The 27829-nt window shown below is 41.6% G+C and overlaps 1 protein-coding gene across 3 annotated transcripts in view; it reads left to right on the forward strand.

The window, feature by feature from the left end:
- The window catches only part of LOC140465894 (rho GTPase-activating protein 15-like), a 233826-nt gene that overhangs the window by 173867 nt on the left and 32130 nt on the right, over positions 1-27829 (forward strand). For 2 of the 3 annotated variants that reach the window (XM_072561796.1, XM_072561798.1), the window contains 6 exons: positions 6358-6600; positions 9296-9376; positions 10674-10805; positions 21802-21888; positions 22409-22476; positions 26276-26363. In XM_072561796.1, the coding sequence (XP_072417897.1) occupies positions 6358-6600; positions 9296-9376; positions 10674-10805; positions 21802-21888; positions 22409-22476; positions 26276-26363 (699 nt within the window). The remainder of the gene's footprint in view (positions 1-6357; positions 6601-9295; positions 9377-10673; positions 10806-21801; positions 21889-22408; positions 22477-26275; positions 26364-27829) is intronic. The other variant, XM_072561797.1, reaches the window with a different exon arrangement.

Genomic DNA, 27829 nt, shown 5'->3' on the forward strand with positions numbered 1-27829 from the left:
AACTCTTACCGACCTTCGTGTCAACTGCAGATTTATTAACCCAATCTTCTATGCCCTCATCCAGGTCATTTATAAATATTACAAACAGCAGTGGCCCCAAAACTGACCCCACTAGTAACTGAACTCCAGGATGAAAATTTCCCATCAACCACCACCCTCTGTTGTCTTACAGCTAGCCAATTTCTGATCCAAATTGCTAAATCGCCCTCAATCCCATGCCCCCTTATTTTGTACAATAGCCTACAGTGGGGAACCCTATCAAACGCCTTACTGAAATCCATATATACCACATCAACTGCTTTACCCTCATCCACCTGTTTAGTCACTTTCTGAAAAACTCAATAATGTTTGTGAGGCACAACCTACCCTTCACAAAACTCTGTTGACTCTCTCTAATCACCTTGTTCCTCTCTAGATGATTATTAATCCTATGTCTTATAACCCTTTCCAAATCTTTACCCACAACTGAAGTAAGGCTTGCAGGTCTGTAATTTCCAAGGTTATATCTACTCCCCTTCTTGAACAAGGGAACAACACTTGCTATCCTCCAGTCTTCTGGCACTATTCCTGTAGACATTGGCGACATAAAGATCAAGCCAAAGACTTGGCAATCTCTTCCCTAGCTTCTCAGAGAATCCTAGGATAAATCCCATCTGGCCCAGGGGACTTATTTATTTTTACACTTTCCAGAATTGCCAACACCACCACCTATGCCCCTCAATCCCATCTCGTGTGGTAGGTTGTATCTCAGGATTCTCCTTGACCACATTGTCTTTTTCTAGTGTGAATACTGACAAAAAATATTCATTTAGCACTTCCCCTATCTCCTCTGACTCCACGCACAACTTCCCACTACTATGCTTAATTGGCCCGAATCTTACTCTAGTCATTCTTTTATTCCTGATATACCTATAGAAAGCCTTAGGGTTTCCCTTGATCCTATCTGCCAATGACTTCTCATGTCCCCTCCTGGCTCTTCTTAGCTCTCTCTTTAGATCTTTTCTGGCTAACATGTAACTCTCAAGCACCCTAACTGAAACATCACATCCCATTCTAATGTAAGCTGCCACCTTCCTCTTGACAAAAGCTTCAACTTCCTTAGTAAACGAGGGCTCCCATCCTCAACAACTTCCTCCCAGCCTGACTGGTACATACTTATCAAGGACCTGCAGTCACTGGTCCTTGAATAAGCTCCATGTTTCAATTGTGCCCATCCCCTGCAGTTTCCTTCTCCATCCTATGCATCCTAAATCTTGTCTAATTGCATTGTAATTGCCTTTCCCCCAACTATATCTCTTGCCCTGCGGTACGTACCTATCCCTTTCCATCACTAAACATAACTGAATCGTGGTCACTATCGCTAAAATGCTCACCTACCTCCAAATCTAACCCCTGGCCAGGTTCATTACTCAATACCAAATCTAATGTGGCCTCACCCCTTGTCAACCTGCCTACATACTGTGTCAGGAAACCCTCCTGCACAAATTAGACGAAAACTGACCCATCTACAGTACTTGAACGATAGTATTCCCAGTCAATATTTAGAAAGGTACAGTCCCCCATAACAACTACCTGTCACTCTCACTCCTATCGAGGATCATCTTTGCTATCTCATCCTCTACATCTCTGGAACTATTTGGAAGCCTATAGAAAACTCCCAACAGGGTGACCTCTCCATTCCTGTTTCTAATCTCAGCCGATACTACCTCAGTCGACGAGTCCTCAAACGTCTTTTTTGCAACCGTAATACTGTCCTTGACTAGCAGTACCCCAACTCCCTATCTTTTACCATTTTCTCTGTTTTTCCTGAAACATCTAAATCCTGGAACCTTCGACAACCATTCAATAACACCTGCAATAAATCTGTCTGGTTTTGATTTGAATTCTTTTTACACAAAAAAGCTTAATGATATCCCATACTAATCTGTTTGAGACTCCCTGGCCTGTTAACTTTTTAAAACTCCAGCCTATTTAATCATCTTATCCTGACTCATTTTAATTGAACCTTATACCACATTTGCCTGCATTGACTTTTTGGCTTCCCTTCTTAATTTGGGAGATTTATAATTCGATTGGGCTGTGAGGGAACCTCTGTACTCCCTTTAACTTTGTCCGTAGTTGTCCCTCTGGATACAAGAAATTATTTGTGAGTTAATAAAAATATTTCCTGGACATTGGTGTCCTAATTCTAAAGTAAAACCATTCAATTCCATCTTTTTATGTCCACAGTTGTTACACATGGTAATTATTCAGGCGATGAATTGATTTGACATGTGCTACAATGTGTGTTTTATTGCACTTTGTTTTTAAAGTCTCATGCATCTATTTCAGAAAATAATTGAATCGCCATCTGAAAATCATTTGTTAACTTTAAAAGGTCAAAGTAGTGGAGCAGTTTCTTTCATGTTCTTTTCTATTATGTTATGGGACAGAGGCAGTGGAATATAAATATGAAAGATATTTATGACTTCTTAAATTGTTTGTCACTTACGTTCTCAGTTGTTGAAGACCTAAACAATGCCTCAAGTAAAGCCAGAGACAAACTAATGAAACAAAAGAAAGTTAGGACTAGCATTTGTCGGGTTAATCATTGACTTGCTTCACCAGCAGTACGTATTGATTCTGCATTGTGTATTAACTACAGGATACATTGCAACAACTTGCTAAGACTTCATTGACTTGTCAAACCACCTCTGTCCACTGCCTGAAAGGACAAGGGCATTAAGTACATCTGAGCACCATTCTGTCCTGGTTTCCCTCCAAGACCAACAACATTGACTCAGATGTTTATTGTTATTCACTATTCACTCTGCAGTATTCCTGGAACCCCCTACATAACAGCATTGTGATAGTACCTTCACCATCTGGACCGAAACCACCCAAGAAGGTGTATCACCATCTCAAGGGTTGGCCAATAATTGCTGTCCTTGTTAGGAATGTCAACACTCCAAGAATTCATTTTTAAAAAAAATGACTTTCATAATCCTGTGTCTCAACTATTTCTTCAACTGTGACCAAGTCAAACTCCTGCATCAATGTGGATGTACCTGCCCTTCATGGACTGCAATGGTTCAAGATGGCAACTCACCGTCATCACCTGCAGGGAAGTTAGGATGGGCAATAAATGCTGACCTAACCAGTGACACCCACATCCTGTGAATGAATATAAACATGCATCACAACTGTTAAGAAGCATTGAAACAGAAATAATCGGGGAAGGATGAGGTCATTTAGCCTTTTGATCCTACTCAATATGATCATGGCTGATCATTCAATTTAGTAACTTGTTCTGTGGTAGAGAATTCCACAGGCTCACCACACTCTCTGGCAATATTCCCTCTAATTTTCTTACTAACTGTTCCTCCGAGGTCTTTGCAGGGAAATAGCTTCTGGATTTCCAGAATCGGATGTCAATTCTGAGATTGACGTGCTGACACTGATTGCTGTGCTTGGAACATCAGACCTACTGCTCACATGCAGCTTAGATGAAACATTTGTTGTCTAGGTGAAGAAAACTCTCCTCATCTCAAATATAACACACAGCAAGTTTGACTAAGTTTTTCAGGGACTGTTATCACATCTGTTGATGACACACTGATTGTTTAAAATGCTAGATTAGATTCCCTACAGTATGGAAACAGGCTCTTCAGCCCAACAAGTCCACAGCAGCCTTCCAAAGAGTAACCCAGCCAGACCCGTTCCCCTACACTGTACTTAACCTGACTAACGCACCTAACACTATGGGCGGTTTAGCATGGCCAATTCACCTAACCTGCACATCTTGGATTGTGGGAGGAAACCGGAGCACCCGGAAGAAACCTACGCAGACACGGGGCGAATGTGCAAACTCCACACAGACAGTTGCCCAAGGCAGGATTTGAACCCGGGTCCCTGGTGTTTTGAGGCAGCAGTGCTAACCACCGAGTCACTGTGCTGCTCTGATGTACCAAATTAGCTGTCCCATTTGCAATGACACATAACAAGTATTTTCCACGGGAAAAAAATAAACTTAATCCTTGATCTCAAGTCCCAAAATCTGAAACCTTAAAAACAACATGTGAAACTGTCGGAATGGTGGTTAGTTTTCTTTAAAGTCTGCTTCATTGAAACAACACAAGTAGCATTAACACAATGAGTTCTGTTTTTATGTGCTGGAACCAGACACAGCACAAAATTAGTAAGATAATATAGTGCCTGTTCAATTCCAAACCAATTGAAATTCTAATGTCTGATTCAGGTTTTGGACTGCCACATTCAGAAGGAAGTTTAATTTTAATGTTATAGACCTTTCCTAATTCCCTCCGAATATATTAAGATGATAGTCTTGACCCTATCTTTTTCTTATTTTAAAGGTAAGTGCCAGGAGTTGCAATCCAGATGCAAGTCGATTGATCAAACTACAAGTCTTGAAGCAAAACACATTTTATTCATACATTATAGCTAAAAAAAAACACAAGGAAGAATCCAAATAACTTAATTCTTTTGGAAAACCTAACAGAGTAATAGATTATTCAACTACCAAACAGTAACTGTTCTAATATAGTAACATCCCATAAACACACTTGCGGCAAAGGCAAATTCTGAAAAATAGATAATCTCACATGCAATTCCAGCAGCAGAAAGAGGACCCTCAGCTTTTAGCTGTAACAGAGAGGAAACACATCAAAGGAAAACTCGGAGAGATGTACTGCAGCTTCCAAACCCAGCAACTGCTGCTGAGAAACTAAAACTAAAAATTCTGGCCCTAGTGGAGCTTGATCTCACCTATTCAGGCTGCTTTTATTGTTCCATCATTTTAAAAAAAACCAAGGCCTCGCAAGCTGCTTACTTTATTGGATTCAAATAGACAGCTCAGTTCCTCTGCTTCAAAGCATCTCTTTGTAAAAAAAAAAAGGACAAAATACACCTTTTAAAGCCATAGTATCATCACACCACTTAGTCTCAAGTGTGTTCATGAATAAGAATCACCGTTTTCTCATGAGCGTTCACAAATGGGTCACAAATATTCATCTTTGCAGCAATACCTACATTACAAAAGTGAATAAAATTGTCATTGTACTTCCTACATGCATAGGCTACAGACAGATGGTACACAAATGACAATTTCAGCTCCTCAAATTCCTATGAGCTCTCCTCATACTGGATCATATGCATCAAATTCAAAATGTTAATAGCTAGATCGAAGAGTGAATTGTCGCTGACTAGTCACAAAATGAATTTAAATGTTTTACCCAATTACCAATTATATACTTGATCTGTATTAGAATTACAATTTTGAAAGTAGTTAGGTTTCTTTAATAAACACCATAATTATAGATTTATTGTGAAATCAGAACTTATTTGGCAAAGATGTAACTCAGTTCAACTTCTAATTTGAAGTATCAAAGTGTAAATAATCACTCTTATCAGTAAGCCATTTGCTAATACACGAATTAAAGAAAATACTTTGGCCAATAATCATTAATTTTTGAAAGTAAAAAGGATAAGCTATGAACTGCTTGAAATGCCATTCAGTGAGTTCAGGAATTGTTGATAATTCAGAGGCTTTTCAAGAAGGCAGCAAGATCAGTGTTTCCATTGTCACACTGGTCCCTTCAAAGCGGCTTTCTCAAAGGCCGAGGATGAACTGAGTGCACACATATGCTTGTCAACACTGTGTGCTTAAACCATGTCATGTTCATGTTTGAAAACATGTCCCAAATGACTCTTTGCTGACCCTATCTTTTTTTTAAAAATTAGTCTTTGCAAATGAGCCCCTATCCACAATCAATGAATCCTCAAATGTTGTTAATGAAATCTCTTCATTGACAGATTCATGACTTCTGAATTAGCTTGTCTTATGTCTAGTTGCAGTTGAGATGTTTCATTTAGGATCAGTTTCCCTTGGGTAGGAAGTTAGAATATTTGAAGTCTGAGCCTTGCTGGGAATGTGGATGTGTCGTCTGTAACTCTTCCTGTGATGGAGCAGTCAAGTGACACTCTAAAGGTATGAGTATGAACAATACCTAAGAGGGTGTAATGAATGACACCAGGATGTTTGACCACAGAAGTGTGATATGCATCAAGGACAGTCAGTTGTGTGGAATAATATCCCAGCAAGTAGGTACAGTCTTTAGGAGAAGGGAACAGGAAATGGATTCTTTATAAATCAGTATAAAAAGGGATTGAAACAGGAAGAAATTGGCAGGAACAATGCAATGCAATCCGGTCCCCCCAAATTGTTCCATGTGTAATATTTGATCTTCTCAATTTAGACTTACATAGTTACTGTTTCCAGTTGGTTGTTTATGCATTCATACCTTTGAAGTTTATCTTGCATTTTGATGGTGAAAGCTCACTCCTCTGTATTTCTTTCAGCCTCCTACTCCAGAAGAGGATTACCCAGAATTCATTGAGGAGAGCCCTCCAACTCACATTGGGTCATACTTAGGTCATCGGCGGCAGCCATCAGCCTGGTCACAGGATGAGTACAGCGAGCCACAGTCACCAGTGGACTCACCATTATACCAACCGATAGAACCACAGACTCCCCCAGGCTGGTCCTCTGAGCTGGACCAAGATGGACAGCTGCTTTATACCAGTGAAGTTACGCAAGAAAAAGTGAGAAACATTTTTGTATCCGTTGCAGTTGTCGAGTACCATGTGAAATTTGTCACTTTCTATTCTGAAAGCCTTTCTTTTTCCCCAGAGACTATGGTTTCAAAACAACACCATGATCGACCAATTTAGCAATGCTTTATGTAATCGTATTTTGTCCCTTAGTTTCATAATTAGCCCATTTAAAATAAATTATTAAATACACATTTTGCGTTAATGGACCAGAGAATGCAAATTATGCCCTTATTTCACATATTAGGAGAAAATGGAAAGCCCACTCCTGCTCCTGGCTGGGCTCATGGTAGAATCCTAGAATGAGGTCATTTAGCCCGTCCTTTTGGTGCCAATTGTCTGCAAAAGCAGCTCCTCTATTTCCAGTACTTGCTCTTTCCCCACAGGCCTGCAGTTATTCTCCATTCTGGTGCTTATTCAATTCTCTTCTGAAAATCACAAAATTGAATCTTTCTCCACTGTGCTGTCAGGCTGCACATTCCAGAACCTAATCTCTCTCTGACTAGAAATACTTTTTTCTCTCATGTCACTGCTGGTCCATTTGTACTTTAAATCAGTCTTTTTTGGTTTTCAACCCTTAAAACAATTGGCAACAATTTCTATACACTCTATCCAGTCCCATCATAGGTTTTAAAGACACATTTCAAATCTCTCAACCTTCTCTAAGGAGAACAATCCCACCTTCCCCAACTTATCCGTGTAATCGAAGTCCCATATGCCTGGAACCATTCTTGACTGTGGATCCAATGAAGTGTCATGGCATCAGGTTAAACATGGGCAAGCAGACTATCTGCAATGCCCACCTACCACACATCCTCATCTGTTGAGGGCCTTATGGAGAAGCACTGAGAATGGTAAGGGCACAGACTCTACTTTGTGTGGTTGACTTCGATATCCACTACTATGAGTTGCTCAGCAACCCCATTACTGACTGAGATGGCCCATTGCTAAAGGGTATATTTGCTGGACTGGACCTGTGACAGGTGTTGAAGCAACCAATAAGAGGGGAAAATGGATTTGATCTCAAGCTCACCAATCTACTTGTAACAGACGGATCTATCCATGACAGTCCTTGCGAAGACAAAGTCCCATCTTTAGATACACAGATCAGAATTCTATTCACCCATAATCTGCAAGCTCACGGTCCATCACACTGCCATTCTGTGATTACCCTCAAGCCAGAAGATCAATCTTGCTTCACTGGGGTATGCAGGAAGGCGTACCAGGAGCAGAAGCAGGGATACAAAAATGAGCTTTCAACCAGGGGAAGCTTCAACACAAGGCAATGTGCCAACCAAGCAGCATTAGAGCCAAGTGATACACAGAGCCAAGCAATTCTGCAACCAATGAATTGGCTATATGCTCTGCAGTCCTTCCGCATCCAGTTGTGAATGGTGGTGGACAATTAAATAATTCACTGGAGGAGGAGGCTTCACAAATGTTAACATCCTGGGTGATGGAAGACACATCAGTGCTAAAGTGGACGCTGAAATATTTACAACAATCTTCAAGCAGAGGTGCTGAGTGGATGATCCATGTCAGTGTCCTGCTGAAGTTCCCAGCATCATGGATGCAGGCCTTCTGCCAATTTAAGTTTTACTTCATGACATCAAGAAAAGGTTGAGAATATTAAATACTGTGGTGCTATGGGTTCATTCCAGTAATAGTATTGACGACTTGTGCTCCAGAACTAGAATTCAGAATGTACCCCCAGCCAAGTTGTTATGGTAGTTACAACACTGGCATCTACCCAGAAATGTAGATAATTGTCCAGTTATGTCCTGTCCACATAAGCAGGACCAATCCATCCCTGCCATTAAGCACTTTGTCTGTCTACTTTCAATCATTAGCAAAATAATGGGAGGTGCCATTGACGGTGCTACCAGACAGCACATACCCAACATTAACTTGCTTACTACATCGGGTTTCACCAGGTCCACTTGGCTCCTGTAATCCTGTGGTCTAAAAATGGGCAAATGTAGGCAGTTTTCCACCATCTTCTCAAGGGTGATTAGAGATGAGCAATAAATGTTGGCCCAGCCAGTGAATTTAACAGCCTGTAAGTTAACAATAATCCACAAGAATTTCTGTACCCCCTCTAAACTACATTTCCTTGCTTGCATGCAGTACTTTAGGAACTGGCACGGTATTCCTTTTGAAGTTGAACCAGTGTTTTATCAAAGTTCATCCTAACATTCTTGCTTTGTGTTCAGTGTTTCTATTTATCAAGTCTATTATCCTGTATCCCGTTCTTTACTATTCTTTCAATCTGGCCTGCTACCTTTAGTGATTTGTGCACACATTGTAACCAAGTAGCACTGTTCCACATCCATTTTAAAATTAAAATAATGCTGATGATAGAACACTGGGTCTATATGTATGTTCAAATTTACATGTGAGGCGCACTGCTTTAAAAGTGTGTGGAGTCTGTACTTTCAGTTAACATGGAGAGCTGTATGGCTGTTATGTTGTAATTGGACTTGTAGCTCTTAAACTCTGCTGAGACTAGTTTAGTGGGTCTGTTCACAATTCTACATCAGCCTCAGCATCTTGACTTCTGTGTTTTTACTTTTATAGTTATTCGAGCAATGGCTTTAGTAGTTAATTTCCCTATAGAGTTGCCACCTTTTGTATTAAGCAAGTGATACTGTGTGACCTCAATTTTGTTTTGTGTCATTCCTCTCAGTGGATAAGGCATGTTGACAGCAATGGCAAGTTCTATTACTATAATCCAGAAGGAGCCAAATCTGAGTGGGAACTTCCTCAGGTAAGGGATTTCCACAAGTATTGAATATTATGTTGTGAAGGAGTTTTCTTAAATACTGACATTTATGAAGAGACACTACTCTTCATACTTTCCCCTTTTCAGATGAGTGAATCAAAGTACCTCACTGTGTATTGTCTTTTGAAGAGTAGTTGACATTGTCTTGTGGACTAACCACTTGTATTCAGTATGAAACACATTTCAGTACATTACTGTGTATTTCTGTGTTCAGTGGTAGTTTTGCAGCTGTCGGAACAGGGTTCAAACCCCATTTCAGAATGTCTGATCAAGCTGAAATTCTGGATTAGGTCCACTGGGAAATACTTCAGTGAGTTTGGGTGAATCTTGTATGAGATGAGAGAGCCCATAAAATCCTCCTGCTGTGCAAGATAACCAACTCCATAGCCTGATATTTAAATGTCTACAGCCATCATAGGAGCATACATGATCACAGATTGTTAATCAATCTGAGAAGTCCTCCCCTACATCAGACTATTCACTCCAAAGAAAGTGTATGAAGGTAGAAAGATGACAACAATGGCATTCCTAAAAAGAATGCTCGGTGTTGGTCCTTGCCACAGTTTGTGCACTGAGACTAGTGTGGAAAGGATCCCTACTGTAATGAAGAGAACACTTCCATAAGGTCACCAAGATTCTGATTAAAAAGATCAGAATTTGAGGTTTAAGCAGTGGCCCATCACCCCAGTTGAATGATTAGGGACCAGGTGGGCATCATGTGACCACACATTGGTCGCTTAAGGGCCTCAGTGGGCACCTCGATACTGCTCCATTGTTGGTAAAATACTAGTAGTGGTTGTCCTGGGCCATACAAGGAAACCTGACCCTCCAGCACTGTTGTCCCCTGTTGTAGGTTCCTACCGTCAAATTCCTGTTCCCTCCCAGCATCCTGGTTGAGTCCAGCTGGGGCTCTGGGAATGGTGTTTTAAAGCCAGTTGGGTTTGTTTGTCTCTCGATTCCTCTGATTCATTCCTTCACTTAACTGCTCCCTAATCTCCCCAAACTGTTGCTGCTGAAATAAAAATAAGAAATACTGGAAAAGCTCCATAGATCTGGCAGCATCTATGGAAAGAAATAAATTTAACATTTAGAGCCTGTTATAACTGTTCTTCAGAACTGTTCAGGAAAAGGATCATGACAGGACTCAACATTAACTCTGTTTCACTCTCCACAGATATGCTAGACCTGCTGAGTTTCTCCAGCACTTAGTGTTTTATTAGTTTAGGCTATTTTTTCCCGTTTGCCCAGGTGAAATAACTGATGTTTTCCCTTACTCCTTCAGTATGGAACTCCCTCCAGTCAACTCAATGCAGGGAATGGAGTGGATCAAGAAGGAAATTTTGTTTTCTCAAACTGGCGCCATGGCCTCGCACCGAAGCCAGTTCTATCAGTGCGCTACAATGCAGAGGAGAAGGTGAGTGAAGGAGTGAATAAATTCACAGAACTTTTAGCGTGATTTAACCTTTCTGATGAGGACTGGATGGGACAGATGTGTTCGACTTGAGGTGAGTTTGGTCAGTCTCGTCTCATCCCTATGGAAGGCAGCCTGCAACTCAGAACTAGACTGACCCAGCAAACCCAATGCTGGCTTCACTGGAGTTCCTGGCATTGGACATGAGCTGTTCCTCTGAGATATTGTTAAGTTAACAAAATGATGAGGTAGTGTGAAGACAAGCAACTACAGAGGCAGACAAACATTTGAAAAGTAGCTGAGAAAAGCCTCTGTGCAGGAGTAAAAAAGATCGAGAGGCATCGAGGGTGCAGATGCTGAGAGGATATTTTATCTTGTGGGGAAATCTCGAAATGGGAGTGGGCAAAGTTTTAAAATAGGTGCTCAAATCTCTTTTAATTCATCAAGTCTAAGAGACTTTTCATTGTTCTGGCCTTGATTCACTCAATATGGAACAAACAAAGTGTTCCAACCCACGTGAAAAGATTGACTGTGTCTGCGAACACATAATGTCAAGAAACAAGGTGAGGCGTTTAAATTTTCTTCTTGTCCTCCAAGGTGAAGGACCATGGGAAGGCCGTCATTCAGTTGTGACTCTGGCCCATTTTGCTGTCATTTTGAGAGTGGTTGCTTGGGTCGTTTTACTGAGCTGTTCGACTCCAATGCCTTGTTGTGGTGTAGGTTAGCCATCACTCATTTCCCTTTACATGACCAGCAGACACTGCACAACTTTGCAGAGCACTGGCCATTGTAATTTGAGGCCATGGTCATTTACATCTGCTTGAGTTTACAATCATTGTGGGGACTTGATGTAACTGTTACTGTTGTCATGGACCTTTTAAATGGTGAGTTTGGTGAATTTTCCTGATACTAAATCACACTTAAGGGAAGTGCTGTTTTGAGATAGGATAATTGCACAGTATTTAATGCTGTTACTTGCCAGATGCGCCGAATTCACACTGGCTAGTATCAGCCATGCCCAGGGTCAAAAACTCTGTTAAGGCGAGCAAGGGAAAATAGTTCAGGGTCTGACCATAATTTTTCACGTGTGTTGGAGGATTGGAAAGCCACTAAGGTTTGTGGGTTAAGAAGAAATGGATTGTGTGATTAATTACAGATCAGTATGTTGGAGGACATACTATTGGAAAAGTTCTGAGGCACCATTTAAAACATCAGGTTTAGATATTTTCTATCAACTTGTTGCACATCACAGGAGCACGTGGGATTTGAATTCAGGTGTCTTGCCTGAGTGGTTGAGACACTACCACTGTTTTCCAAGCGCCCTCCTTATATCATTGGGCATGGGTAAAGGCATGGATCTGTCAACGTCAATCAATTTGGACCAACCTTCTTGTTACAGAATCAACAAATTCAATAAGGCTAATGCATCTAACATGACTTGGAGATGCTGGTGTTGGGCTGGGGTGTACAATGTTAAAAACCGCACAACGCCAGGTTATATTCCACAGCTTTATTTGGAAGCACTAGCTTTCAGAGCGACGCTCCTCCATCTGATGAAGGAGCAGCGCTCCTAAAGCCAGTGCTTCCAAATAAAGCTGTCGGACTATAAGCATCTAACATGGATTTTCACCAAACTTTTAACAGGCTGTTCAGAAAAATAAAAAGCTGCAGGATCCAATGCCAAGTGACAAATTGATTGAGAACTAACAAAAGATGATGGTCATCAGCTGCTCTTGTAACTGGAAGTCTGTGTGTTCCCAATTAGAGTTCAGTTCTCAGTCCCTTGCTTCTCATGATACCTATCAGTGATTTTGACTTAAATATAGGGGGCGTGATTGCGAAATTTTCATATGATACAAAAGTTGCTGGTGAGTGAGAGGGCTGCTGATGAGGTGTTTAGACAGAGAGAGAAGTGGCATTTGGAACTCATTGTGGAAAATGTGATAATGCACTTGAGAAGGGCAAACAAAAATACGCAATATGCAAAGAATACACAGTAAATGGTTAGATGTGTAAAGAAACAGAAAATCTTTGGAGTGCATGTCCTCAGACTCCTATAAGTAACAAGTCAGATAAGGTGATTGAAAAGATGGACCAATTACTTTCCTTTATTAGCTGAAGCATAGAAATAGAATTTGGTTTCAGTTAGAATTAAGTACAACAGTACAGTGAAAAGTTTACCATGTCATCTTTCACGGTGCCGTCTTAGGGACAAAGTACCTAAGTACAAATGTTAGATACAAAATAGAGAAATAAAGAAAAAAAACAGTTATATATATCTTACAGGGATTCATAGTGTAAGTAAGAAAAATAAGAAATAAAGTTAAAAGGATAAATATTACAGTCAGATAAACAGATTATAAATAAACATTACATTGCAGTGGATCAGTGCAGGGGCTTCTACACGTGGTCTGACCAGGTTTGCAAGCCGCTGACTGCCCACACTGGTCCCCAGTTCAACAACCATCCCATCCCATTCTGTTTGGGTCTTCAGCCAGCTCCACTCCAGCCCTCAGTAGGGTGAACATTATAATGAACAATATAAAACACAATATAGGCCATTTCTAGGCAACTGTATATAGTTTTAGTCACTACATGATGAATATGATTGGGCTTGAAGAAGTACAGAGGAGATTTGAGAGGATGTTACCAGGTTTGAAGAATTTTAGCCAGGAATCTAGATTTTACAGGTTGGGGTTAGTTTTAGATTAGATTAGATTACTTACATTAGATTAGATTAGATTAGATTAGATTACTTACAGTGTGGAAACAGGCCCTTCGGCCCAACAAGTCCACACCGCCCCGCCGAAGCGTAACCCACCCATACCCCTACATCTATATCTACCCCTTACCTAACACTACGGGCAATTTAGCATGGCCAATTCACCTGACCTGCACATCTTTGGAGTGTGGGAGGAAACCAGAGCACCCGGAGGAAACCCACGCAGACACGGGGAGAACGTGCAAACTCCACACAGTCAGTCGCCTGAGGCGGGAATTGAACCCGGGTCTCTGGCGCTGTGAGGCAGCAGTGCTAACCACTGTGCCACCGTGGTTACCACAGTTTTGTTGAAACTGAGCAGGCGGAGAGGTTTACTTAAGGCGTATAAAATTATAAATGGCTCAGCTAGGAATGTCCTAATCCATTAGCCAGAGAAGTCAATAGTCGAGGGCATCAATTTGATTTAATTGGTTAGAAGGATTTTAGAGGGAGTTGAGAAGAAATAGAACATAGAACATAGAACATAGAACATAGAACAATACAGCACAGAACAGGCCCTTCGGCCCACGATGTTGTGCCGAACTTCTATCCTAGATTAAGCACCCATCCATGTACCTATCCAAATGCCGCTTAAAGGTCGCCAATGAATCTGACTCTACCACTCCCTCGGGCAGCGCATTCCATGCCCCCACCACTCTCTGGGTAAAGAACCCACCCCTGACATCTCCCCTATACCTTCCACCCTTCACCTTAAATTTATGTCCCCTTGTAACACTCTGTTGTACCCGGGGAAAAAGTTTCTGACTGTCTACTCTATCTATTCCTCTGATCATCTTATAAACCTCGATCAAGTCACCCCTCATCCTTCGCCGTTCCAACGAGAAAAGGCCGAGAACTCTCAACCTATCCTCGTACGACCTACTCTCCATTCCAGGCAACATCCTAGTAAATCTTCTCTGCACCCTCTCCAAAGCTTCCACATCTTTCCTAAAGTGAGGCGACCAGAACTGCACACAGTACTCCAAATGTAGCCTAACCAAAGTCCTGTACAGCTGCAACATCACCTCACGACTCTTGAATTCAATCCCTCTGCTAATGAACGATAATACTCCATAGGCCTTCTTACAAACTCTATCCACCTGAGTGGCAACCTTCAAAGATCTATGTACATAGACCCCAAGATCCCTCTGTTCCTTCACCTGACCTAGAAAACTACCATTAACCCTGTATTCCGCATTCTTATTTGTTCTTCCAAAATGGACAACCTCACACTTGGCAGGGTTGAACTCCATCTGCCACTCCTCAGCCCAGCTCTGCATCATATCTAAGTCCCTCTGCAGCCGACAACAGCCCTCCTCACTGTCCACAACTCCACCTATCTTTGTATCATCTGCAAATTTACTGACCCACCCTTCGACTCCCTCCTCTAAGTCATTAATAAAAATTACAAACAGCAGAGGATCCAGAACTGATCCCTGCGGAACTCCACTTGTAACTGGACTCCATGCTGAATATTTACCATCTACCACCACTCTCTGACTTCGACCGGTTAGCCAGTTTTCTATCCAATTGGCCAAATTTCCCTCTATCCCATGCCTCCTGACTTTCCGCATAAGCCTACCATGGGGAACCTTATCAAATGCCTTACTAAAATCCATGTACACTACATCCACTGCTCTACCCTCATCCACATGCTTGGTCACCTCCTCGAAGAATTCAATAAGACTTGTAAGGCAAGACCTACCCTTCACAAATCCGTGCTGGCTGTCCCTAATCAAGCAGTGTCTTTCCAGATACTCGTAAATCCTATCCCTCAGTACCCTTTCCATTACTTTGCCTACCACAGAAGTAAGACTAACTGGCCTGTAATTCCCGGGGTTATCCCTATTCCCTTTTTTGAACAGGGGCACAACATTCGCTACTCTCCAGTCCCCTGGTACCACCCCAGTTGCCAGTGAAGACGAGAAGATCATTGCCAACGGTACTGCAATTTCCTCTCTTGCTTCCCACATAATCCTAGGATATATCCCGTCAGGCCCGGGGGACTTGTCTATCCTCAAGTTGTTCAAAATGTCCAACACATCTTCCTTCCTAACAGGTATCTCTTCTAGCTTATCAGTCCGTTTCACACTCTCCTCTTCAACAATACGGTCCCTCTCGTTCGTAAATACTGAAGAGAAGTACTTGTTCAAGACCTCTCCTATCTCTTCCGACTCAATACACAGTCTCCCACCACTGTCCTTGATCGGACCTACCCTCGTTCTCGTCATTCTCAGGTTTCTCACATACGCATAGAATGCCTTGGGGTTATCCTTGATCCTATCCGCCAGGGATTTTTCATGCCCTCTCTTAGCTCTCCTAATCCCTTTCTTCAGGTCCCTTCTGGCTATCCTGTATCCCTCCACTGCTCTGTCTGAACCTTGTTTCCTCAACCTTATGTAAGCCTCCTTCTTCCTCTTTACTAGACATTCAACCTCCCTCGTCAACCAAGGCTCCCTCACACGACCATTTCTTTCCTGCCTGATCGGTACATACATATCAAGGACACGTCGTATCTGCTCCTTGAAAAAGTCCCACATTTCCACCACATCCTTCCCTGACAGCCTATGCTCCCAACGTATGCTCCTCAAATCCTGTCTTACAGCATCGTAATTTCCCTTCCCCCAATTGTAAAAACTTCCTTGTTGTGCGCACCTATCTCTCTCCATAACCAAGGTGAAAGTCACAGAATTGTGGTCGCCATCACCAAAATGTTCACCCACTAACAAGCCCACCACTTGTCCCGGTTCGTTACCGAGTACCAAATCCAATATGGCCTCCCCTCTGGTTGGACAATCTACATACTGCGTTAGAAAAGCTTCCTGGACACACTGCACAAACACCGCCCCATCCAATCTACTTGATCTAAAGAGCTTCCAATCAATATTTGGGAAGTTGAAGTCGCCCATGACTACGACCCTGTGGCTTCTGCACCTTTCCAAAATCTGTTTCCCAATCTGTTTCTCCACATCTCTGCTGCTATTGGGGGGCCTATAATAAACACCCAACAAGGTGACTGCACCTTTCCTATTTCTGACTTCAGCCCATACTACCTCCAGAGGCAGATCCCCCTCAAACTTCCTTTCTGCAGCCGTTATACCATTTCTAATTAGCAATGCCACCCCCCCTCCTTTTTTACCACCCTCCCTAATCTTACTGAAACATCTGTAACCAAGAACCTCCAACAGCCATTCCTGTCCCTCATCTATCCATGTTTCCGTGATGGCCACAACATCGTAGTCCCAGGTACCGATCCACGCCTTAAGTTCACCCACCTTATTTCTGATACTCCTTGCATTGAAGTATACGCACTTGAGCCCATCTCTGTGTCCGCAAGTAGTCCCTGTCAGTGCTACCTTCTCCACAGCCTCCCTACAGTCTTGGACATCCTGACACACAGCTAGCTTACTTGCTGGACTACAAGTCCGGATCCCATCCCCCTGCCAAATTAGTTTAAACCCCCCCGAAGAGTGCTAGCAAACCTACCCCCCAGGATATTGGTGCCAATATTTTCACCCAAAAGGTGATGATAGTTGTAGAGGTGGAACCCTGGATCAGTTTTTAAAAAGAAGAACAACTTAGATATAAAGTTGAAGTACTGTACCCTACAGGGCGATGGATTTAAACTGGAGAATAGGATTAGGCTGGACTGCTCTTCTTTGGCCAGCACAGATACGAGGGCCAAATGGCCTCCCTCTGTGCCATATAATTTCCACGTTTCGAACAATAGCTCAGGACAGATTCTCTAGCAAATACCCTTTTAAAGAACTTTGGGTCAATGAATCAGTAGATTACAGCTATCAGACACCCTTCCCCTTAAACATTAAACAACAATAACTTTTATATCACAAATTTATAGTAGTAAGATGACTTAAGCCATTCCAAGATGCATAATCAGATATTTTTTTAATGCACCAAGTCAAAGATGGAGATACTAGGCCTGAGCCTAACTATGAGCTTATGAGTGGATTTGATTAAAATTGGGCCGATTAGCAGTGATAACCAAAATTGCAGTCAGAGAGGAGAGTATACAGTGTGTTAAAATAGGAATAAGAAGTGACAATTTAAAACAGGAGTCCCAAACTTTGGGGCTTAGACACCTGGAGTCTGGTCATCAATTACAGATGAAGAAAAGGGAGAATTCACAAGGGACCCGAATCTTGAAGCTACCAAAACACCATTTTATATGACTCGAGTTTCTCGTAATGCTTCGCCTGAGCTGTGTAGAAGGCAGTGATCTTGGGGGCACAAGTATGATCATTTTATTGATTACTTATTGGCCTGACTTAGTTCCAAATATTCTGGACCCATCTCTGAACATTGAGTGAACATTATTTTTGTACTGTGTGCGAAGCTTGCTCAGTAATGTGCAAAGGACAAAGAAAATTACAGCACAAGAACAGGCTTTTCAACCCTCCAAGACTGCATTGATCCAGATCCTCTATCTGAACCTGTCACTTATTTTCCAAGGATCTGTATCCCTCTGTTCCCGGCCCATTCACATATCTGTCTAGATACATCTTAAATGACGCTATTGTTCCCATCTCTGCCACCTCTACTGGCAATGTGTTCCAGGCCCCCAGCATCATCTGCATAAAGAATTTTCTGCGCATATCTCCCCTAAACCTTTCCCCTCACTTTGAACTCGTGACTCCTAGTAATTGAGTTCCTCACTCAGGGAAAAGCTTCTTGGTATCCACTCTGTCTATACCTCTCATGATTTTGTAGACCTTAATCAGGTCCCCCCTCAACTCCGTCTTTCAAATGAAATAATCCTAATCTATTCAACTTTTCTTCATAGCTAGTGCCCTCCATACCAGGCAACATCCTGATGAACCTCCTTTGTAACGTCTCCAAAGCATCCACATCCTTTTTAAAATGTGGCGATCAGAACTGTACACTGTATTCCAAATGCGGCCGAACCAAAGTCCTATACAATTGTAATATGACCTGCCAACCTTTGTCCTCAGTACCTCGTCCAATGAAGGAAAGCACGCTGTGTGCTTTCTTGATCTCTTTACTGACCTGTGTTGCCATCTTTAGGGAACAATGGAGCTGAATGCCCAGACCTCTCTAAGCGTCAATTTTCCCCAGGATATTTCCATTTACTGTTTAGTTCATTGTTGAATTGGATCTTCCAAAATGCATCCCCTCGCATTTGCCCAGATTGAACTACATCTGCCATTTCTCTGCCCATCTCTTCAATCTATCTATATTCTCCTGTATTCTCTGACCGTCTCCTTCACTATCTGCTACTCCACCAACCTTGGTGTTATCTGCAAACTTGCTAATCAGGCAACTGATACCGTCCTCCAAATCATTTATATATATATATTACAAACAACAGTGGTCCAGGCACAGGTCCCTGTGGAACACCATTGGTCACAGGTCTCCATTTGAAGAAACTCCCTTCCACCACTACTCTCTGTCTCCTGTTGCCTAGCCAGTTCTCTATCCATCTAGCTAGAACACCCTGGATCCCATGCGACTTCATCTTCTCCATCAACCTACCATGGAGAATCTTATCAAGTGCCTTACTAAAGTCCATGTACGTGACATCTACAGCCCTTCCCCCATCAATCAACTTTGTCACTTCCTCAAAGAATTCTATTAGGTTTGTAAGACATGACCTTCCCTGCACAAAACCATGCTGCCCATTACTGATAAGCATATTTTCTTTCCAAATGGGAATAGATTGTATCCCTCAGTATCTTCTCCAGCAGCTTCCCTACCACTGACATCAGGCTCAATGGTCTATAATTGCCTGGACTATCCCTGCTACCCTCCTTAAACAAGGCGACAACATTAACAATTCTCCACTCAGCCGTAACCTCACCCATGTTCAAAGATGCCCCAACTATTTCCTCTCTCGCTTCCATCACTAACCTGGGATAGAACCCATCTGGACCTGGGGACTTATCTAACTTAATGCCTTTTAGAATACCCAAAGCTTCCTCCCTCCTTATGCTGACTTGGCCTAGAGTACTCAAAGATCTATCTCTAACCTCCACATCCGTCATTTCACTTTTCTCAGTGAAAACCATTGCAAAGTACTCGTTAAGGATCTCCCCCAGTTTCTCTGACTCCATGCATAACTTTCCTTCTTTGTCCTTGGGTGGGCCAACCCCTTTTCTAGTTATCCTCTTGCTCCTTATATATTTTTCTTAGCCCTGTTTGCTAAAGATATCTCATGACCCCTTTTAGCCCTCATAATTCCTCATTTCGGCTTGGTCTTACATTCTTGATATTCTTCCAAAGCTTTGTCTGTCTCAGTAGCCTAGACCTTATGTACACATCCTTTTTCCTCTTAGCTAGTCCCCCAATTTCACCTGTTATCCATGGTTCTCTAACCTTGCCATTTCAATCCCTCATTTTCACAGGAACATACTTCTCCTGAGCTCTAAACTACCTCTCTTTAAAAGCCTCCCACATCTCGAATGTGGAGTTACCTTCAACAGCTGCTCCCAATATACATTCCCCAGCTCCGCTGAATTTTGGTATAGTTGGCCTTCCCCCAGTTTAGCTGTTCCTTTAGGACCACTCTCGTCTTTGTCCACGAGTATTCTAAAACATATGGAATTGTGATCACTACCCCCAAAGTAATCCCCTACTGAAACTTCAATTATGTGGCCGGCTCATTTTCCAGGGCTATTTACATACTGCTCTAGAAAATCCCCCTGGGTGCTCCTTACAAATTCTGCTCCATCTAAACTTCTAACACTAAGTGAATCCCAGGCAATTTGCGAAAATTAAAATCTCCTATCACCACCACCCTGTTGGTCCTACTTCTTTCCATGATCTGTTTACATATTTGCACCTCTATCTCACGCTGGCTGTTGAGAGGTCTGTAGTACAGCCCCAACATTGTTACCGCACCCTTTCTATTTCTGAGCTTTGCCCGTATTGCCACCTTGGTCGAGTCTTCCATAGTGCCCTCCTTCAGCACAGTTGTGATATTTTCTTTGACCAGTCATGCAACTCCTCCACCTCTTTTACCTCCCACTCTATTCTGCCTGAAGCATCAATATCCTGAGATGTTTAGCTGCCAATCATGCCTTTCCCTGCAACTTCAACAATAAATGCTTTTGAAAAGCCGCAAGTATATTGGGACCTCCCACTGAAACACGATAAATAATTGTGCATGGGGAATTGAATTGTGGATCATCCAATTAGCAAGGAATTCAAAATGTGCTTGAGAATTGACTTTGTATCAACACTCAAATGATGCATGCTCATGGGATGAACTCCATTGCTTGATGAATATGCAAGGCAAAATGGACTGGATATATTCCCTCCAAAATACCAGCAATTATGCAATGATATATATTTGTGTTTGCCCACTGTTTGGAATGTCTATGTTAGTTGGCTCATGTACTTGTGTAATTTTTTTCCTGGGCGTTTCAGCACAGCTGTCTTCTGTCATCCTCCTACCGGATTTCTGAAGTCAGTTGAAATAATATATTTTAGTGACTCAAAGCTTCCTGAAAATTGACAGGAATAAGGCAGCAGCACCATTCATTCCTTTTAGTCACTAATATTCCCACTGAGTGACTTTACTAAATACAGGACATTGCAGAGACGCAGTGACTGCATTCTGAGTTCCCATGTTTGCAAGTTGACAATTTTTGAGGTTTGATTCATGGTCCATAACTAGAGTCGCAAACATTCTGCCTTCCTTTTAAAAGAGCTGGTGCATCAGGTTGTTATGTTTAAGAGAACCTGTTGGTGATTAATCATACTGCAGCCTTTTACTTCAATCATATAGAAGCCTGACATAACTGCCCACTGTTTCAGTGAGTGCCTTTTTAATTGTTTGTAACCTGTTCAGACATGTTGTAATGCACCTCCTGGGCCAGGTGGGACTTGAACCCACATCTTCTGATCCAAAGTTCAGGATACTGTACTACAAGACTGTGTGAATGTCCCTTTGTACTCTTTGAAAGTACCAAATAATTGAAATTAGATCAAATTAATAATTAATGGTCTTTTAAAAGGAGAGTGTCTCTTAATATGTGCTCAAGTGAAACCCTAATCAATGCAATCCAACACAATTGAAATAAATCAATAGTCCACCTTAAATGTTATCCAGGATTTGACAAGCCCTTAGCTTTTGGTCCCATTTCTTATGCCCTCCCATATCTGTTTCCAAAACTGCTTCATGTGAATTTGCCCTATGTGAACACAACCAATTGACTGAGAAGATTTGATGTCAATTAATCTTTATTCTGTTTCTTTAAGGAACCAATAGTTATGCACAGGCGAAATGCATCTGATTACAGTGCTGAAATCGCACTTGGGAACCGTGCTGATATCCTGCTTCCCCACGTTAGTGTTTCCAGACTGTGAGCGAGGCCACCTCTTCCTTCACATTGGTCTACTCTTACCCTAATCCTATTGCTCATGTATAACACGCAGCTGCAGTCCCATCAAAGCTGACAGTTAATGCATGATATTTTAATAGGGATCCTCTCTGCTGGTGACATCTTCTCACTGTCTCTAAATATTTTAACTACATCTGGTTCTTCTTTTTAAATTATAATTTTTTTCCATTTGCCTGATAGCTTTTTGAGCCATTATTGTTCAATTGCTGTTGCCGGGAACTATCTGTTGCTGCACAGGTTCTGACCATTTTCTGCATGAACATTTTGTACCTTGAGGCCCATTGCTCTGGTGTTTTGAACCTTCATTTGCCCTTTGCCTGCAGCTATTTTCTGTTCACTAAATAATGCAGGTATTCAAAGGGAAGACTGGTGCTGCACAGTGAAGCTTGGGTTTGGAACTGCTGCCTGCTTTCATTGCTCCTGCACTTCAAGATTTACTCATTTGCTGTTTCTCAATTGTTTAGTCTCAGTCGTTGGATAAAGCTGGAATTCTAAACAAAGCCAAGGTGGCAGATAATGGCAAGCGTATGAGGTAAGAAGCCTTTCTGACTTAACTGAGAAACATTTGTGCAGTATTGTAGCTGCTTTAGATCAGGAACTAAACCCGTAGCTGAATTTACAGATGGTTGGGTGGTTTCATGATAAGCATGCTCCTCTTAAAACATTAAAATGGACTGGTTTCTTCCTGTATCGCTTTTTCTCAGATGCCTAACTGTTTCACAGAGTAAATCATACCAGTTGAATATATAAACAAGTATTTTAAACTATTGTTTCCTTTTAGCTCTGCAATATTATGTTAGCTGTATTAGTTATTTTGTACAATATTATTAAATTCAGTCAGGCATATTTTATTCTGTCACTCACTAATAAGTGGCAAAATATATTTGGATATGGATACCTTATAGTTTTAAAATGGTATATTCGGCATTTGCTTTGACATTTGGAACTTTGCTTTCATATAGATTACAGAGTTAGACATCATGCCAAGAATTCCTTTACAGCATGGTGTTTTAAGTGAGACTAAATTACTCCCATGACTCAATACTTTACTCTTGTCGCATAGGACTTTATTCTTATAATGGGGGACTGTAGTGCCACAGCTGAAAAACAGGTTTTCTTTCTTTTGTTCAGGTGTATCGCTCAGTCTTGGGATTTTGCTCACATTACTCTGAGCTCCAATATTTATGACTTTGGTTCTGTTATTCACTGTTATTCCCCACATATGTGGCTTCGTTCTCATTATTAGAAATTTTATTTGCAATACTTTTGGTTAGTTTGTCGTTTTGTCGCCAAAAATATGGGGCTTTCTCACCAACTGTAATCTTTGATAGCTTCACCTTGAATTTTAAGGTAAACAGTCTGGTTAAGTTAATCAGCTGGGCAAGTGGTTTGCCAATGGCAGTCCTGATGGATATGTGATACTGTGTGGATATTTAGGATTCCCATATTTCAAATCAGGAAAAAAATCATTGTTTCTTTTTCTGTATGCTTTAGTTCTTTGCTGATTTTTTTTCCCCCCTCCATCCCATCCTCAAGATGGCGCTCCTGATGCGTAACCCAAGTTGACTGGCCATTATTCATAGATGACCATTGGTTATTTGACCACATGAATATACATAGGCAAACCCAGTTCTGCCTTCAGCAAAATATCTTACAAGGAGTAATAGATATTGCTTGGTATTAGGAACCCAGCAGAAATGAACTATTTTGCAACTGATCAGGAATCGAACCTGCAATTTTGTTGGTGTGTTTGTGTGTCTCATTGGATTCACCCAAAATCAGGAGTTTGAAGTAATGACAATTTTTTTTGAACCATTAACTGATCCACCATATTAATTCCAATCCTGTAAGCCGACTTGCCATCATCCAGTAACTGTAATCTCCATTGTCATGTTAAAGCTTCAAGGTAAAGGCAAGCAATCACATAAATCGCTACCTTAAACTCTCCAACCTTATATAGTTAAACTATAGTTTTGTTTTTCATTCATTCACAAGATGAGGGCATCACTGATTAGGCCAGCATTTATTGCCCAGAGGTCAGTTAAGATAGAATTTCGTTTGACAGTAAGTTATTAGGCTGGCTAATTGAAGGCAATCTGAAGCTAAAGATATCCCCACAAGTTGGCATGCTTGTTCTTGAGCTCCAAAACCCCTTTGGTCTGTTCACAGGATTACCCACTCACATTAATTGACTTATTGTCACGTGCTGGAATACAGTGTTTAGAAGCAGTACAGGCAGATCATAGTAAGCAAGGATGAACAAATCAAAAAGACTTAGACAGAGGCATACAGGTTATATTGCTCAGGATGTGTGCTAGGCAAGATAAACATTAGCAATATCAGCATTATTTGAGGCTAGATAGTCCATTTATCAATCTAATAACAGCCAGGAAGAAGCTGTTCCTGAAGCTGCTTGTGCATGTGTTCTGGTTTCTGCCTGACGGAAGAGGAGGTAGGAGATTATTACCTGGGTGCAAAGGGTCTTTGATGTTGGTAGCCTTTCTGCAGCAGCAAGTCATGTAAATGGATGGAAGGTTGGCTTCTGTGATGGTCTGGGCTATGCACACCACTACCTGTAGTTTTTTATGCTCCTGGGCGGAGCAATTGCCATACCATTACACAGCCAGGCAGTATGCTTTCACTGTACATGGGAGTCAATCAGACTCATTAAAGCTTAATTGAAGCCAACTAAATTGAGGTAGTGCCAGTCAGTCTGTGGGGCATGGTAAGGGCCGGATGGTGCATAGAGGCATGTGCTTGGCTGGGGTGGGGGTGGGGCAAAATTCTAGGCAGATCCGGAGGTCTTTACCCAGATGATGCACAAGCAGTTGTGGCTGTTCAAGCTATCTTTGAATTAAAGAGTTAGTAACATTGTGAAGAAACCTCTCTCTTATGGTGCAACACAACCCTCTGTTGCTCTTGAGCTGAAGGTCAATTGTGAAGCTGAAGATCCAAAGTCTTTAATTGTATGGGAGACCTGTCTCTAGGCCAATTAAGAAGGCGCCTATGAAAATCACAGTGAATCACTGTTTCACCACCAAAGTGGATTTGGCACCTAGTAATAGTCTCCATTTCTGATTCCTGCTCCTGGGCAAACAATGCAGCCCAACCCTGTTCTACATTTTTATGTTTATTGTAGGAGCTAAATCTATGCATATGTGAACCAGCACAGAGCTTTACACAATAACAAATGTATATGGCAATTTGGCCAGCGGAGGGGCCGAGGGTCCAGTTATAATGGTTGGAAATTCATATCTGCTGCAGATTGAGATATTGATTTTTCCGCTCATATTGCCAATATTTTCACCTTTCATTTGAAACTCACCATAAAACCAATCCCCGTAATCTGCATTCCTACTGTGCTTTATTTTCTTGCTGTACTTTGATTACTGCGATTATAGAGCAAACCGAGAGCTTGCAGGAAATTGCTGTTGTCCCTCAATAAATGAACAATGCTGACATTCAGGCTGTGGTTACCATCAATCCTCAGCATCATGCATGGGTGCCTGGATTTACAAACACACTATTGCCACCACCAAGCAAATTCAATAGTTTTTCACTGAGTAATCAGGATGTTGCTTTATTCACATACAGAATGTGGATTAACTCCTGGTCTAAGCCAGCTTTTAATATTACATGACTAGCTGCACCCTGTTAATTATTCTCTAATTATTGTATTTCAAATACCCCAAATACCAATGGGGTTTCATCACTTCGATAAAGCTACTAAACTTCAATCACTTGTACTAAGTTATAGAAGATTGATTTCCTGATTCTATTCATGCCATTAGAGAACATCTGACAATCTTCCAGTGATCTGTTTTTCTCTGTTGTACACTTGTGGCCTCCAAGACACTTAATGAGGGTTCAGAAAATCTGTCTCAGGACTTCCTTCAAGAACAAACAGCAAGGAAGGGGAATTCATGTGGATGGCTCCAATGTAGAGCCAGCACAGGTGTAGGTTCAATTGTATCGGTGCTGAGATCTGTATTGTACAGCTATACATCCTGTTCAAATGGGTAAACCTTGCTCAGCTGTCAGCTAATGCATAGGCAATAGAATAGATAGGGAATGGAAGGGGTAGAGATTCCCTTGATTACTCTGTTGGTAACGTGGTCACTGAAACAGTCATGATTACACTAAAGCCAGTGTCGGAGAAAATGTTCCCTTCTAGATCCTACACATCAGATGGTACTGTTTAAACTGAGGGTATCCAAATTTTCACCAATTGACTGCTAACCTAATACTCATGAGGCATTTGCTTAATTGGTTAGAAACGTGCTTCCTGTTGTGTTTAAGTGAGTTATACTGATCCTTGTGTTTTATTTTAGGAAGAACTGGGCATCCTCATGGACTGTGCTGCAGGGTGGAATTCTGACCTTTTATAAAGATCCCAAGAATCAGTCCGCAGGCACACTGGTAATGAGTTTAAATCTAGAATATCCCCAAAGAGTAAATCTGAGAGAAATAGTGCATTTGATGAGCATCATTTTCAGCTTCACAGCCTGGGCTGTGTAACCTGAAAGGAATGAGTTGTATGACTGGCTAGCTGTTGTAAACCCCCAATCCCTGGTAACCATTGAAAACAATCCATTATCATCATCATCTCAACACCTTGGCCATCATCAACAACAACTTGCTTTTACGTAGCACCTATACTGTAGTGAAAAAAAAAGTCCCCAAGGATGCAGTCAGACAAAGCTCAGACCAATGAGGAGATGGTAGAAAGAGAGACTGAAATGGCAAACAAGGGTGATTGACTGGTGGTGGGACTAATGGGTGAAAAAAAAAACTGCAGGAGATTTGATAATGAGAGAAAAAAGCTCAGTTATATGTAAGAGCACTTCTTGAAAAGAGGAGAAAAAAGAAGAGATTAAAAGTCAGGCTTTAAAGAGGCGATGGAAGAATTGAAAGAAGCTGGAGGGAAAACTTAGGAAGGCAATTTGAGGCTTTGAGACCTATATGGGTGAAGGAACAGTGGCTATTGTTTGGGGGTGTGATACAGGTAGGTGTAGAGCTGTAGAACATTACAGACAGAAAGAAGGGAGTGGCACTGTGGCTCAGTGGTTAGCACTATTGTCTTGCAGCACCAGGGACCCAGGTTCAATTCTAGCCTGGGAAAACTGTGCAAACTCCACACAGACATTCTCCCCATGTCTGCATAGGTTTCCTCTGATTGCTCCGGTTTCCTCCCACAGTCCAAAGGCGTGCAGGCTAGGTGAATTAGCCATGGGAAATTGCCCATAGTGCCCAAGGATGTGTTGGTTGAATGGATTAGCTATAGTGGATGCACTGATCGGGATGTGGGTCTGGATAGAATGCTCTTCCGAATGTCAGTGTGGACTTGATCAGCTGACTGGCCTGCTTCTACACTGTAGAGATTCTACGAAACTAATCTAGTTTTTTTTAAATCCTTAGGTTGGGAATTTGAGGCACTGGGGGAACAAAGATCCAATATCTGTCAGCCAGACCAATATATGTCAGGTGATCAGAACTGGATGGGACTGAATATGGGCAACAGTGTTTTAAATGAGCTGATACTTATAGTGAATGGCTTTATTGGCCAGGAGAGCATTAGCATAGTTCAGTCTAGAGTTAACAAGAGTTTGTTTGATAAAAAGAACGAGGTGGGAGGAAGCAGTGTTTTAATGTAGGCCACATAGAATTTGAAATTAGGCCATTTATATTAAACTATGAACAATGGGGTTCAGCTATAAACAGTGGCAATCCACTTGACTAGGTTGCCACAGTAAATTTGAACGCTATTTTGAATGTTTTTCAATTGGGCTTTTCTCATGTTTTAATTTATTTCTCAATAAGCAATGGGTTAAGAGTTATGCCTTGCCACATTTATGCAGATAAGTTATGCTTTATTGTGAATGTTT

This window comes from Chiloscyllium punctatum, chromosome 42, assembly GCF_047496795.1.
Source record: "Chiloscyllium punctatum isolate Juve2018m chromosome 42, sChiPun1.3, whole genome shotgun sequence".
In the NCBI taxonomy this organism is placed as follows: Eukaryota; Metazoa; Chordata; class Chondrichthyes; order Orectolobiformes; family Hemiscylliidae; genus Chiloscyllium; species Chiloscyllium punctatum.